The 16410-nt window shown below is 45.3% G+C and overlaps 1 protein-coding gene across 1 annotated transcript in view; it reads left to right on the forward strand.

The window, feature by feature from the left end:
• LOC126144709 (Down syndrome cell adhesion molecule-like protein Dscam2) overlaps window positions 1-16410 on the forward strand; it is a 458008-nt gene that overhangs the window by 353451 nt on the left and 88147 nt on the right. The window contains exon 20 of the mRNA XM_049915510.1: window positions 1425-1564. Within this exon, the coding sequence (XP_049771467.1) occupies window positions 1425-1564 (140 nt within the window). The remainder of the gene's footprint in view (window positions 1-1424; window positions 1565-16410) is intronic.

The raw sequence follows: 16410 nt of genomic DNA on the forward strand, positions 1-16410 counted from the left end.
ATCATTTGCAATCCTCTACCATCAGAACAATGCATATTTTCTTTGTTGTCAGTGATCCCTCAGTCTCCAAACCACCTGCTTCTGTCACCAAAACTGTAACACAATAGAAGTAAGATGTTCCTTTTTGAGCATTAAAAGTAGCTGGTCAGAAGAAGCAGCAGAGAAACTGGAGTGAAACATAAACAATTATTTCTTGCAGGATGTGCTAGTCTTCCTAGGGTATTACCATGTTCATAGATTAGCTTGGGAGACAGGTGTGACATTGTGGAACAGCTGCAAACAAACAAGCAGGGAGCATGAACAGTTCTTTATTTATTTACTCAGCGTGGACAGTCGTTCAGATGTGCTCTCATGCCTGTTGAAGTTTGTCATTCTCTTGTAATATTCCTCTTGCAGTGGCAGGTGAGGTAGCACAGTGTACTACTCACACACGGTGCACTTACCTGGCATAGTTGGTGTGCCAGGGTTGCATTGGCAAAGATGGCCAGCACCACATACGGTCCACTGCAGATGAGGTGGCTTGCAGCATTGACAGGCATTGCAGAACATGATGGTGCTGCCCAGAGTGTACCTCTGAACCATTGGCTGGAAAGCAGTAGCTTGCAGACTTGTTGAGATGGCAGCAGAATATTGGCTGTCAGGGCCTGAGCAGTTGGGCAGTGGTCCTCACTTGCAACCCAGCAATGACAGTGGCAGTGGTGGCATAGTTACGGCGAAGACTCTAAGACTGCGGTTGATGCAAAATTGGAGCCATTTCATTACCCAGCTGGTTGAACAGTGACAACCGGTTCAGGCAGTTTTAAATGCTGCTGCTCCATGCTGACTTCTTGGTAGTGGCTATGTTTGTATGACATGCCAAATGATCTGAAACAGGGGTGATGACTAGGGTGCCTGTTGAAACCAGCAGTAAGACAGAATGTTGTAACTTCCTGAAGGCTGGCTCAGGCAAGGGCTTGCAGAGGTTTGACAATGCAGAGGCATTTGCTTCTGCTGATCATTCAGTTCAATGACCAGTGCTGGCTGGCAGTGGCTCAGTAGCTGTGGGCTGATTATTGGGTCTGAGTTCTGTCTTCTGCCCCGAGTTCTGCTGTAGTTTTGTTCCCTTACAGAAGGAACTATTATTCTCTCGCGAATATCAAGAGGTTATAATTTCTGTTTCATTCTCTTTTTACCTTCAAATTATACCGTTAGTTTACATCACTTCCTGATATTTTCCCTGTAGGTCTCCAGATGTACTGCTGCCAGCTGTTCGACATTAGCTAATGTTTTAAGTGACACCACAGCCTGTTTGTTAACAATCTCCAGCCCATATAGACAATAAGAAATCTCATCTTTATTTCATTCCTAATGTTAGCATGTAGTAGGAAACTTAAGTAATGTAATATACTTTTAATTAAGCATACAAACTTTGTTTTTGGTTTCAGTTCCTGGTCCACCAGCTTTTGTCAAAGCACTTTCATTGACATCTGATTCCATTTTGGTCTCGTGGATGCCCCCTGAACATCCAAATGGTATTATTACGCAGTACTCCGTTTACTGCAATGAGAAAAACAGTCCACAAAAGGTTAGTTAACAGTTTTGTATAAGTTGTTCAGTGACATTGAAATTTATTGAGAAAGCCATAAACACTGAAGTGTACAATTATGATTTCTGTGTATTATGACAACAGCATCACATATTCAAAGCAAACTGACCTATGGACAGTAATATAAAATGAACTCCTCAAAAGCTTAATTCAGATTGCACTATGATTTGAAATGTTATGTTGATAAATGTACAAAAGAAGGAAAATAGTAGAGAAGTTTGCAGACTGCCAGTTTCTGTTGCTCAGCTCACATTTCCTTTCTGGGGCTGCGAAACTAAGTGATGTATCCACACATATATATTCTTAGTTATCTTTCTGATAATCAATGATGATGACAATAAAACTTCATTGATATGTGGTTCACACGTTCGTGACAAGCTAAAATAACTATTTTCGCAACACCAAACCCTGGTCTAATGAGACCACAAAATGCTACCTGAGCCTATTATGCAGTACAAAATCTCTTAGGGTCCAAACTGCTGACTAGGAAAACTAAAATAAAGTTACATAATACAATCATCAGACCAGTTCTAATCTTTGGGACAGAAACATGGAGCCTAATGAAAACAGAACACCATCATTTACAAGTGTTTGCGAACAAATTTTATAGAAAAGTCTTTGGTCCATATTATGACAATGAACCACACTGCTGGAAAAGAAGACACGACAGAAATCCAAGAGCTATCACAACAACCAGTGATAGTAAACATAATAAATGCTAGAAACTGCAATGGACTGGACATCTGATGAGAATAAAGAAGACCAAATTGTGAGACAGCACAAGACAGGAGCATCTGGAGGAATCATGTGAGATCGGCACAGGAGCTTAGAGTCCCTTAGAAGCCTATTATGATGATGATGATGATGATCAAACCCTGGTCTAACATTTTGAATGAGGTACGTCATTATGGCTCAATAGCTTTGACATGGTGCCAATTCCTTGAGCAGAGAACAGTTCTAGAGGCTGCATGATTCAAGCAACTGGAAAAGATAATCTTCTTGATGCAATAATTTACCAACAGCCGTATGTATTGTAGAAATTTATTTTATTTTATGAACTTCTATATGCTACCAGTTTTGGCATTACACTCATTCCATCTTCAGGCCCCAGTCTGTGTTGCCTGGCCACCAAGAGCTGTTGCAGGACGAATTGATTCACGGATCCAGGTATATGGCTCCTTCCGTATATTGTGATTTTAAGACTATGACGAGTGGGACCTGAAGATGGTATCAATGTAATGCCGAAACTGGTAGCACATAGAAGTTCATAAAATAAAATAAATTTCTACAATACATACGGCTGTTGGTAAATTATTGCATCAAGAAGGTCATGCCAGCCGTCGTCCCATGATCCATAATGGATCAACAAAGGAAAAGGTAATGGATCACATCCACTTACCAAAAAGTCCTAAAATATATTCTCTGAGTTCAAAAATAATGACCAACCTGGAAAAAATGCCTACCTCTGTGGCAATAAGCAGTAATTCTGAAAACAACAATTGTGTGAATTGAAGTTGCACTATTCACAATATTAGAATTTCTGGGGATAGAGGTAATCAGGCTGGTTCCGTGTTCCTATGACTTTCAAAAAGCTCTTGATTACCACACTAATACCAACTAAAGAAAATGTGATATTGTGGGATATTTAAGAAAGTTTTTGATTGGATTTAAAAATTCTTCACTGACACAAAACACCAAGTGGATTGAGACCCTACTACAGACATAGAAGTAATATGTGATATGCCTCAGGGAGTTACTGAAGGGCCATTACTGTTCCTCACATACAGCAGTGATTTACCATGTACAATACAGACTTATTTCAGATGATCTGGTCTTCTACAAAGAAGTTTTATCAAATAAAATTGCACTAATATTCAGTATAGATATTGAGAGGTACTGCATGCAGTGAGCACAGCATTTTAATGAAATTTACATGGCCCCAGGTTCACTTTAAATGGCAAGCATCTTAATAACTCATTGGTTCTTGGCTAAATATAGGTTATCATGAAGTTTGGGTGTATTTCATTGCCCATCATTAGATATAACATTGGAACATTGTGCATGTTTGAGAGTGAGAAACTTGGCTGATGGATCAAGGGTAATGTGCATTTTGATTGTCTTTAGCGTACTGCTGCATTTAGAAGAGCGATGAAATGAGATGGATGGTAATGACAGTTACCATTGTATGAACAGAAGTTTCTAAAATAGCAACCCTAGGGAGACCTACTGCTCTATTAGGGGCTTCAGCTGAGGCGGGAGACATTTAGACCACTTGAGGAAAATGGGATGTTGCATCTAACACACAGATCCCTAGCATAGTGGCCAGGATTAAAACAGTAATGGGCTGCTGGCTGTATCATGTATACCATCCAAACACACATAATGGTGTGTGAGCTGTTGGGCTCTGGAGCGATCACAATGTCCCTGATGAAAAACTGTTAAGATGTCTGACCAAAGGGCACCTGGAATATGATTCATTAACCTTCAGCAGCTGCAGAGAGAAGGAGCACTCCTTGGCATACCCAAAGCTGACAATAGAGAGAAAACAGGTTTTGGTGGTGGGATATTTTGATTAAAAGCCCTATGGCCAGTTGTTACATGTATAGACATAAACACAGTATAGGAGGTGGTCCTTGGTTGTCACATTCACTGCTTCAGAGGTAGACAGTGGTGGAAGTGTGTGAGACATGGAAAAACAGTGGGATATTACTGCTCCATACTTGAAAGTGTTAGTTATAAGAATGATGAGGCATCCAGATTGCTTGAATTAAGCAATTCTTGTGGGAGGAAATGGCAAGCACACTTTCATGGGTCCACTTGAAATGAACACTTACTTTACAAAGTTTGTTCCATTGCGCATCAGCATTTCAACATGAACCACCTGTAATAGTTTAGCTTGCCAAGTAGTAACTGTAGTTCTTTAAAATTGTAAGGTGCAACAAAGTGTCATCTTGGAGGTGATATACACTAGGTCACACACCATCCTTGTCCATAACATGCCCCAAACATTTCAATTTACATGGAAAAATGTAACATTTCTACAGATTCCAACACAGGCCCCTTAGTTGTAGCAACATTAATACCCACTTGAGGTTGTGTAGATGATCTAGGTCACTTCCATTGACATTAATATTGTCCTCATATTGACTCTGTGTGAATGGACATCATGTAAACTGGCCAGTTGTGCCTAACAAAGTACTCATTTAAACTAACAGCTTGGTGGAAATGATATTGTTTTTTTCAAATCATCAACAGAATTTGAACAGTGGGGAATATTGCAGGATAATTGTTTGGAGCATCACTGAAAAATGAATGGAGCATTGGTCATGCCAAAAGGCAGCCTGTGGTACTGTTAGAAACAAAAAGGATTGTTAATAACCTTGTAGGTAGTGGAGAGCGGGTGTGGTAATTATGACGATAAATAATCACTCACACTCCCATCACTTACTATGAATACTTTTGTTCTCACAGCGTATACACAACGTGTGTCATAGAGCACATACTACAGATATCTGATCTGGCAAAGATACGGTTGTTCTTGCTGCAGCAGGGCACTGATATTATTGGGGAGGGGGGGCTAAAGCCAGTGGTTCTACACCCCCACAGAGTCCCCCCCCCCCTCCCCCAGTTGTGGAGTAAGGTGACTGGTGTACGTTGTGACGCATGTCCTGCTGACAATGGCAAGGGCTGACATCTCATAGTGCGCCAGGTGCCTGGGCGACTGTAAAGGGCAGCCAGTGCCAGTGGGGCAATGGCAGTGTCCGTTGAGGTGCTGGTGGTGTGTTGTCCAGCATTGGTGAGGCTGTCGGTCCACCAGTGGTGGTGTCTGGGGTGTCAGTCGTTGTTATGAAGTGCTCCGGGGCCGAAACGAGCAGGTCTGTCTGAAGAAAGAGTGTATTTCACGTCTGCTGTGTCGATCGCAGGCAGAAGGGGTGAAGAATGCTCTAATGACTTCAAGAATGAGCTGTAACTCGACTGTGTATTGTCAAATTTGACCATAACCATGAGTAGCAAGTCCTGCATTGTTATGAAAATGTCTTCTGGGAGGTAGTCTTGCAGGTCTAGGCCGACTGTAAACTGGCTTGAGGGGCCATGACCTGGAGCCAGTGGAGGATAAACACTGGGTGTGTCCACTAAAGTCCTTGCCGGTTTTAGGTGGTTCAGTGACACTATTGTGATTTTTCCAGCTTTCAAGATATCAAAAGTGTTTAGCTCTCATTTCAACACCTTGTACGGGCCACTTTACACAGGGTGGAGGGTGGGTTTGATGGCATGAGTCCTGAGCATGACGTATGCATGGAGGTCCTTGACCACAAAGATGGTCGGTTTGGCATGGTGGGATGCAGACGTGGCAGATGTGGTCTCTGAGACATGTTACTAGGTCCAGCAGCACCCAGGGGAGGGCCGCCGTCCACTCCTGGTCATAGCATACGAGTGCTGTCTTGAGGGTTCAGTGCCAATGTTCCACAAGTCCATTGGATTGAGGATGGTAGGCCATCATGTGGAACTGGTGGCACCCATAGAGGCAGCAGAGCTTGGAGAACAGGGCCGACTCAAACTGCCAGCCCTGGTCAGTTGTCAGGGTCTCTGGACAGCCAAAGCATTCAATCTATAGTGTCATGAAAGCTCGGGTGACGGTGTCAGCCGAGATATCAGTCAGAGGTGTGGCCTTCGCCCATTGCGTTGTCCTGCCTATGGCTGACAAGATGTACTTGTATCCATTTGATCTGGGAATGGCCCTACCAAGTCAACATGGACATATTGGAAACAGCCCTTTGGGATGGGGAATTTCCCAAAGGACAGTTGAGTGTGACAGTCTTTCTTTGCCCATTGGTGTTGGATGCAGGCTCTTATCCAAGCAGTGCAGTCCCATTTAATGTTAGCCCAAAATAAATGTTTTGTTATGAGTCAGTGTCGGGGGTAGTCTGTGGTGAGACAAGTTGTACAGGAGGTCAAAAACTGTCTTCCAGAAGCTCTATGGGATGACTGGTTGTTGCCTACCATGGGATCCCCATCACAAAAAACTTGAGCTGGAGGCCCGTTGTGTGTCCAGATAGCAGGTTTTGAAGGTCGATGTCAGTTGCTTGTGCCTCCACTAGTTGGTCGAAGTGGCGGCGAGTTGTGAGAGGTAGTCAGCCACCAAGTTTCCTGCTCTCCGTACATACCAGACATCTTTAGTATATTGTGAAATCAAGTTCAGGTGGTGGAATCGTCGAGGGGAGGTATTGGGTGGCAGGTTTTTAGTAGCATCAGCGAGAGGGCAATGGTCTGTGTAAATAGTAAGTGAGTGTCCCTTGCTGTCATCTCGGAAATACCAAACTGACTCATGTATCACCAAAAAGTCATGGTCGAAGGTTGACCACATTTTTTGGGAGTCGGTAAGTTTCTGCAAGAAAAACAGAAGGGGTTGGGCCCCGTGGATGTTCTGTTGTAGCACCACCCCTTTCCCCCAGTCGCTGGCGTCAGCCATTGTAACCAGATGGGCGTCTTGCGATGGGAGTGTCAAAGTGGTGGTGTGAGCGAGCTCGGTTTTGATGTTCTTGAAAACTGCTTGCATATCAGGAGTCCAAGTGAGCTTACTTTTGTCTGATGTGTTCTTGTCGCAGAGTGACTCTGTGAGTGCCACAAGTGTTTCTGTGGCATGGGGGAGGTGTTGCTCATAAAAATTAATTACCCCTAAAAAGCGGCACAACTCTTGATGGTCTGTCGGGGGTGGTAGGTTGCAGATTTGGTCTATCTTTTCTGGGATGGGGTGGATGCCTGAAGCAATGACAAGGTGGCCTATGAACGTAACACATATTTGCCAATTTTGGCATTTGTCCATGTTGACCACAACATCATGCTCTGCTAGTTTGTCAAATACAACTTGGAGGTGTTGCTCATGATCTTGAGTTGTTTGTGAGAAGATAATTACACCTTTCAAGTAACAATATCAAAAGGGCATGGTCAAAAATAAGCTGTCAATGAGCTGTTGCCAAGTCTGGGCTGTGTTCTTTAGTCCGAAGGGCATAAGGAAGAATTAAAAAAGGCCAAATGGTGTATTTATGGCCATCTTTGGGATGTCCTCCATGGCCATTAGGATCTACAAATAAGCTCTTTTGCAGTCAATCGCGCTAAAGATGGTTGCACCAGCCAGTTCCTGGGAGAAGTTCTGAATATTAGGCACGGGTTAACTGTCAGCGATGGTGCAACTGTTCAAATGTTTACAATCCATGCACAGGTGCCACATTTCATCTTTTTTCATTCTCATAGTAATTGGTGAGGCCCATGCACTGTCTGTTGGCCTGGTGGTGCCCTCACGTAACAGTTCCTCTATTTTGGCCTTGGCCGCCTTTAGTTTCTGAGGGGTGAGGCAGTGGGGCCGGTGATGGACCAATGGATCAGAGGTAGTATTAATTCTGTGTACAGTACCTTCGCGTATGACGTTAATCTTTTTATAGAGCTGATGTGGAGTAGCACATGATCCACTCATGAAGGTGAGGAGGTGTTTACACTCGACCTGCTCATGAGAGCAATATCACTTTTTGCTGCTCAGCCTGCTCATGGGGACACCATCATCAGAAGTAAGAGACACTGAACAGACCTATGGTTCTGAAGCCTGGTGGCATCTCAGGCAGGTGGCTCTTGTTGCTGATGTGGCAACAGTTGTTGCGGTGTGATGTGCAGTTGTGCTGTGATCTTGGAGCAGTGCTTGCAGAGGTGTTCGTTAGGTGTTCATGAGCTGGAATTGGTGTGGCAGAGTGTATGCAGTAGTCGCGGTTTTAAACTCCTCAAACAATGCCTGGCACTTAAGCGTGAGATCCAGTACTGTTTCAGAGGTAGGAGGAGCAGGTGACGAAGTCTTGTCCGTCGGTAGGTGGCCACTGTTTACTCCACTGATCGGCGTGCGGTCATCACAATGTAGTAATAAGGCCCTAATCAGGCCCAGCAGAAGATTATAATGCCTCAAAAAATGTGCACCCAACACTGGCTCTACGGTGCTGGCCACAAAAAATGTCCATGGGTGAAGGGTATAGTTGTCCAGTTGAATTGTGATAGAGGCCTTGCCTATCACAGGAATAACTGAATCGTTCACGGTGCGTAATTGTATAGCGGATGGTGTACATTTTCCCAGTGCAAGCTGAGGTGGCAGCGTGCTAACGTTGGTGCCTGTGCCGACTAGGAAGTATGCTCTAAGATGGTTGTCATAGATGAAGAGCTGCACACCGTTAGAATATAGACGCGGGATTTGACGAGCATTGTTATATTTCATAAAGAGGTGGTTTGAAGCATGGGGCGACCTGATGCACCTGATTCAGGCCACTGTACTGGTTTGGGTAGCTGCAAGGTAGATGATAACGGCACGTGTCGGTACCGAAGCGTGTATGGAACCGGCATGGGTGGTGTGGCCGATTAGGTGCAGCATCCTGGCTGGGTGTGTTGTTGTGATGGTTAGGCATGGGTTGATGGCCGGTATGAATGTGGCAGCTGGTTGTTTACATTCCACTACAAACGCTGCGTGCATCGTGGTATTTGATTGTTGGTGTCTTGCTGCAACGGAGTCTTGCTAGACTGCTGCGGGTGCAGCTTGGAAGGGCTTGGCTGAGGTGACTGTTAGTCGGCCGAGCACTGCATAGTGAGCTCTGCACAATGGTCTCCGTGGGTGGAGCCGATGTGCACCCTGGCCCGGGTTGGCTGTAGATGTAACCGGTATTGGCGTCGGTGTTAGAGCCGATGCGAGTGTTTATCAAGGCGTGATGTCGCATAAAGATAAGTACCGATTGGCAAGACATAACCGGGTTTCCAGCAGTTTATCCTCATGTATTAGCATGGCCGTCTGTACATTTTCAGGCAGCTTGAGAAGGCATAGTGACCAGAGAGTACGATTTGTGTCGATTCAGAGGCATAATCTGCACCAGAGTGCTGAAGGGGTATTGTGGCTCAGTGGTGCCTCAGCAATGGCTAGGTGGAGTTGTTCCCATGAATGTGACAGAAGCTGCAGTATAAGCATCTTCACTATATCGTATCTATCAGTGGTTGGTGCATTCAATAGGAGGTCACTGATAAGATTGATGTTGGTGTAGAGGTGGTCCAAAACATTTTGTAGTCATATGTGATCCCAGTTGACTGCATCATGCACTCGCAGATTGCGAACCATATTCGTGCATAATAAACTTGCAGTGGCAGCAGATGTAAATTGGTGTGAGCCAGTGGTAATCTGCCTGGTGGCGAGGGGCCAGGACCAGTATGAGGTGGTTGTAATCGTGCAAAGTACGTGGTGCAGGCTTGTGAACCCCATCTGGTGGTGCTGATAGAGGCAGCAGCTGGTATCATGGCCCGGTAGTTGCAGTAGGTGTGTCGGTAATGCTGGTGTCGTGACCGATTATCATGCAGCGCAGGTATTGCAGTTGGTGCATCGGCATAGTGGAGGATGGCGTCTTAGTGAGGTACTGAGGAACATGGTGTGGTGGACGGATCCTCGTTAGTGGCAACCATTGTGGATTGCGCATCAGTGTAGGTCACCCAATGCAGCGGCTGATGTAGGTATTTATTGTGTCCCATGGTGCATGGGGCGTAGTTGCAGTCAGACTCATCATATTGATATGCTGTGGTCGTGAGGTGTGAAAATCCTGCGCACTTGCAGGAAGACATTATGTACCTGCTTGTTGAGTGAAGTCACATGGCAAGCGTGGCCCAGAATGCGGCACGGCTGTTGTCGGTGTGACGTCGACGTGCTGCAAGTCGCAGTGTGGCCGTACCAAGTGTGGTGTCACCCAGCTGACATACGGTATCGCACGGAATGTAAAGTTCAGGTGTAGGCCATGGGAAAACGTAGTCTGCCACAGGAAGGTCACTTGTTGGTTGGATTTGTCTGCAATAACCCATAAATATCAGTTCTATGCAGTGGAATGCAATTGTAGATGGTGGCAATTGTTTTTCAACAGTTGTGGTACTCTGGAGGGTGTTTGTAATTTGGCACATTGCACATGAAGGAATATTGATATGTGCTGAGTCATTAGAATGAAAATGAGTGCATTGTAGTTCATTAACACTGTCAATGATCGGTATATTTTTAGCACTGGTTGGGGGGGGGGGGCATGGCTGCGGCAGCCATTGTTTACCGTATGCGGTCACTGTTGATGTAGCACAGTTAAGTAAGTGGGTGGCAGACTTCGTCACACCACTTTCAGTGATAACATTGTTCTTGATTTGCGGTTTAGCATGTTTGTCCGTTTGGCAAGAGGTAACGATGCACTGGTTCGACAATTGTTGACATAATGGGAACACTGTCAGCCATTTGAGAACCACAGTTGCGCTGGTTATATCGCCTGGGAATCGGAGAGAACACCAGATAGATGCACAAATAAATCATCTGTAGTGATGCCAGCCAGTGAAGCACCATTATTGAGCATATTCATTGTGGTGTGTAGTTTGTATCTCACAGTGATCGGTGGCATGCTGGTGTGATTATAACTCTGTATTTGACAGTGTGGTTGAAAAGAAAATAACGGGGTCACCATTGTAGGTAGTGGGTAGCACGCAAGGTAATTATGGTGATAAACAATCACTCGCACTCCCGTCACTTACTATGAATACTTTTATTCTCGCAGTGTATACATAATGTGTCTAGCATAGAGTGTGTACCACATAGAACTTATCTGTCAAAGATACATTTGTTCTTGCTGCGGTACGGCAGCGATGTTATTGGAGGTAGAGCCAAAGGTTCTATGTCCCCACAACCTTAAGCGCTTGTGACTCTGTCTACGGCAAACAGAAAATATACTTAAGTGAGATCAGTCTTTGAATAACAATGACCATCAGAAAGACTTAAAACAACTCCTCTGGGTGGGATAATGGGAAAGTATCTGTCATGACTCTGGCAGTGCCTGTGTCCTCAAAGTTACCACACTGCAATGGGTGAAGCCCAGAAACTTGATGAAACTTGGTGTGAGAAGCCTCACCAACAATCCAGTTGAAATCATGGTTAATAGAGACCCTGAAGGCATAAGGTATGGGCTGAGCACTTGCAAGTTATGGGAGTAGCACCAATGCAAAGAATAAAGACATTTTTGTGCAGCCTAAACCAGGTTCGTGCAGGAAGGGAAAAGAAGCTGATTTCCTGGGAGGGGACAACTTTCAGTACCACTAATAGAATTGACGGTAAGTGAAAAACATTAAGGGAATCCATATTGAAGATGTTAAGGGTAATCCATTACCATAAACTAAAACTGTCAAGTGACAGATTTGTATGTGGCTAAGGCTTAATGCCACCCTACCCTAAAACATGCAATCCCCCCGCCTCAGTTGAAACTGATAAGTTTTCAAGGCAGAAGAGAGACTAGAGTTTAATATCCTATGGCTCTTCACAGATAACAATGCTATTTTCTCCAGTGATTATGCAGAATACTTCAGTTCATAGTGAGGGAATATGGAATAGTTGTAGGTAAACAACTAGAATTCTCTCGGATACAGATGTATTCACACTTAGCTTCTACACAGATACAAGTCCAGAGACTAACTCCCGTTAGTGTCCAACATCCTCTCCAAAGCCCTCTCCTCAAAGATAGCACACTTACGCACAGAACAAATATCAATATTTATGGCGCTCTACGCCACGTAGCCCCCCCCCCCCCCCTGCACAGTAAGGAGTACGTCCCTGTGAATGGGGGGGGGGGGGGGTGAGAAGTTAGGAAGGTAACGCACAGTTCTTCTGCGTCAGGCGGAAGCGGTCGACTGGTAGGAGACCGGGGGGTGAAACCCAGTACGTCGACTGTGAAGTCAGCAAGCGACGCCGGCGGCTGAAGACGACGTCCCGTCCTGGAGTGGAGGTGTAGCACTTCGTCAGCCGGCAGGCGGAGAATCACCTTGCCAGAAGGCCTAACAAAGGCATGCAAATTGCCACACGCAGCACTTCCGCTCAATTTAAAGCGTCGCACCACACGAGATTCTGCACTTCCTCCCTCAATATTGTCACACGCGAGTACCACACACACCGTATCGCCATCTACGACAACAGATAATTTATGCATCTCATCAGGGTGCACATGTGTTGTGAATTCTTGGATGGCACCTGTACGAGCAATGGTAGGGAGGCAGGGAGGTGTGGGAAAGCCATGGCAGGGGGAAGCATCTACATCTACATCTACATCTATACTCCGCGAGCCACCTTACGGTGTGTGGCGGAGGGTACTTATTGTACCACTATCTGATCCCCCTTTCCCTGTTCCATTCACGAATTGTGCGTGGGAAGAACGACTGCTTGTAAGTCTCCGTATTTGCTCTAATTTCTCGGATCTTTTCGTTGTGATCATTACGCGAGATATATGTGGGCGGTAGTAATATGTTGCCCATCTCTTCCCGGAATGTGCTCTCTCGTAATTTCGATAATAAACCTCTCCGTATTGCGTAACGCCTTTCTTGAAGTGTCCGCCACTGGAGCTTGTACAGCATCTCCGTAACGCTCTCGCGCTGACTAAATGTCCCCATGACGAATCGCGCTGCTTTTCGCTGGATCATGTCTATCTCTTCTATTAATCCAACCTGGTAAGGGTCCCATACTGATGAGCAATACTCAAGAATCGGACGAACAAGCGTTTTGTAAGCTACTTCTTTCGTCGATGAGTCACATTTTCTTAGAATTCTTCCTATGAATCTCAACCTGGCGCCTGCTTTTCCCACTATTTGTTTTATGTGATCATTCCACTTCAGATCGCTCCGGATAGTAACTCCTAAGTATTTTACGGTTGTTACCGCTTCCAATGATTTACCACCTATGGCATAATCGTACTGGAATGGATTTCTGCCCCTATGTATGCACATTATATTACATTTATCTACGTTTAGGGAAAGCTGCCAGCTGTCGCACCATGCATTAATCCTCTGCAGGTCTTCCTGGAGTACGTACGAGTCTTCTGATGTTGCTACTTTCTTGTAGACAACCGTGTCATCTGCAAATAGCCTCACGGAGCTACCGATGTTGTCAACTAAGTCATTTATGTATATTGTAAACAATAAAGGTCCTATCACGCTTCCTTGCGGTACTCCCGAAATTACCTCTACATCTGCAGATTTTGAACCGTTAAGAATGACATGTTGTGTTCTTTCTTCTAGGAAATCCTGAATCCAATCACAAACCTGGTCCGATATTCCGTAAGCTCGTATTTTTTTCATTAAACGTAAGTGCGGAACCGTATCAAATGCCTTCCTGAAGTCCAGGAATACGGCATCAATCTGCTCGCCAGTGTCTACGGCACTGTGAATTTCTTGGGCAAATAGGGCGAGCTGAGTTTCACATGACCTCTGTTTGCGGAATCCATGTTGGTTATGATGAAGGAGATTTGTATTATCTAAGAACGTCATAATACGAGAACACAAAACATGTTCCATTATTCTACAACAGATTGACGTAAGCGAAATAGGCCTATAATTATTCGCATCTGATTTATGACCCTTCTTGAAAATGGGAACGACCTGCGCTTTCTTCCAGTCGCTAGGTACTTTACGTTCTTCCAGCGATCTACGATAAATTGCTGATAGAAAGGGGGCAAGTTCTTTAGCATAATCACTGTAGAATCTTAAGGGTATCTCGTCTGGTCCGGATGCTTTTCCGCTACTAAGTGATAGCAGTTGTTTTTCAATTCCGATATCGTTTATTTCAATATTTTCCATTTTGGCGTCCGTGCGACGGCTGAAGTCAGGGACCGTGTTACGATTTTCCGCAGTGAAACAGTTTCGGAACACTGAATTCAGTATTTCTGCCTTTCTTCGGTCGTCCTCTGTTTCGTTGCCATCGTGGTCAACGAGTGACTGAATAGGGGATTTAGATCCGCTTACCGATTTTACATATGACCAAAACTTTTTAGGGTTCTTGTTTAGATTGTTTGCCAATGTTTTATGTTCGAATTCGTTGAATGCTTCTCTCATTGCTCTCTTTACGCTCTTTTTCGCTTCGTTCAGCTTTTCCTTATCAGCTATGATTCGACTACTCTTAAACCTATGATGAAGCTTTCTTTGTTTCCGTAGTACCTTTCGTACATGATTGTTATACCACGGTGGATCTTTCCCCTCGCTTTGGACCTTAGTCGGTACGAACTTATCTAAGGCGTACTGGACGATGTTTCTGAATTTTTTCCATTTTTGTTCCACACCCTCTTCCTCAGAAATGAACGTTTGATGGTGGTCACTCAGATATTCTGCGATTTGTGCCCTATCACTCTTGTTAAGCAAATATATTTTCCTTCCTTTCTTGGCATTTCTTATTACACTTGTAGTCATTGATGCAACCACTGACTTATGATCACTGATACCCTCTTCTACATTCACGGAGTCGAAAAGTTCCGGTCTATTTGTTGCTATGAGGTCTAAAACGTTAGCTTCACGAGTTGGTTCTCTAACTATCTGCTCGAAGTAATTCTCGGACAAGGCAGTCAGGATAATGTCACAAGAGTCTCTGTCCCTGGCTCCAGTTCTGATTGTGTGACTATCCCATTCTATACCTGGTAGATTGAAGTCTCCCCCTATTACAATAGTATGATCACGAAACTTCTTCACGACGTTCTGCAGGTTCTCTCTGAGGCGCTCAACTACTACAGTTGCTGATGCAGGTGGTCTATAGAAGCATCCGACTATCATATCTGACCCACCTTTGATACTTAGCTTAACCCAGATTATTTCACATTCGCATTCGCTAATAACTTCACTGGATATTATTGAATTCTTTACTGCTATAAATACTCCTCCACCATTGGCGTTTATCCTATCCTTGCGGTATATATTCCATTCTGTGTCTAGGATTTCGTTACTGTTCACTTCCGGTTTTAACCAACTTTCCGTTCCTAATACTATATGCGCACTATTTCCTTCAATAAGAGATACTAATTCAGGAACCTTGCCCTGGATACTCCTGCAGTTTACCAATATTACGTTAACTTTTCCTGTTTTTGGTCTCTGAGGACGGACGTTCTTTATCAACGATGATAATGTCCTCTCTGGTAAGCCGTCAGGTATTTTATCGTTTCGCCCAAGGGGGGGTCCCTCTAACCTAAAAAACCCCCGTGTGCACGCCACACGTACTCTGCTACCCTAGTAGCTGCTTCCGGTGTGTAGTGCACGCCTGACCTGTCTAGGGGGGCCCTACAGTTCTCCACCCAATAACGGAGGTCGATGAATTTGCAACCATTGTAGTCGCAGAGTCGTCTGAGCCTCTGGTTTAGACCCTCCACACGGCTCCAAACCAGAGGACCGCGATCGACTCTGGGCACTATGCTGCAGATATTAAGCTCAGCTTGCACTCCGCGTGCGATGCTGGTTGTCTTCACCAAATCAGCCAGCCGCCGGAAGGAACCAAGGATGGCCTCAGAACCCAAGCGGCAGGCGTCATTCGTTCCGACATGTGCTACTATCTGCAGCCGGTCACACCCAGTGCGTTCAATAGCTGCCGGAAGGGCCTCCTCCACATTACGGACGAGACCCCCCGGCAAACACACCGAGTGCACACTGGCATTCTTCCCCGACCTACCCGCTATTTTCCTGAGGGGCTCCATAACCCGCCTAACGTTGGAGCTCCCTATAACTAATAGGCCCGCCCTCTGTGACTGTCGGGACCTTGCCGGAGAATCGGCCACTGGCCCAACAGGCGAGGCATCCTGTGGTGGCTCGGAAACGATGTCATCACCACTAGGAAGCACCCCGTACCTGTTGGAAAGGGGTAAGGCAGCTGCCACGCGGCCAGATCCCACCTTCGCCTTTTGGCCAGGCACGCGAGAGCCCACCACTATCCGCCATTCACCCTGGAGTGATGGCTGACCGGTAAGATGCTCACTGCCGGAAGACGCAGCGACATCAGG

The sequence above is a fragment of the Schistocerca cancellata genome, chromosome 1 (assembly GCF_023864275.1).
Source record: "Schistocerca cancellata isolate TAMUIC-IGC-003103 chromosome 1, iqSchCanc2.1, whole genome shotgun sequence".
Taxonomy (NCBI): domain Eukaryota; kingdom Metazoa; phylum Arthropoda; class Insecta; order Orthoptera; family Acrididae; genus Schistocerca; species Schistocerca cancellata.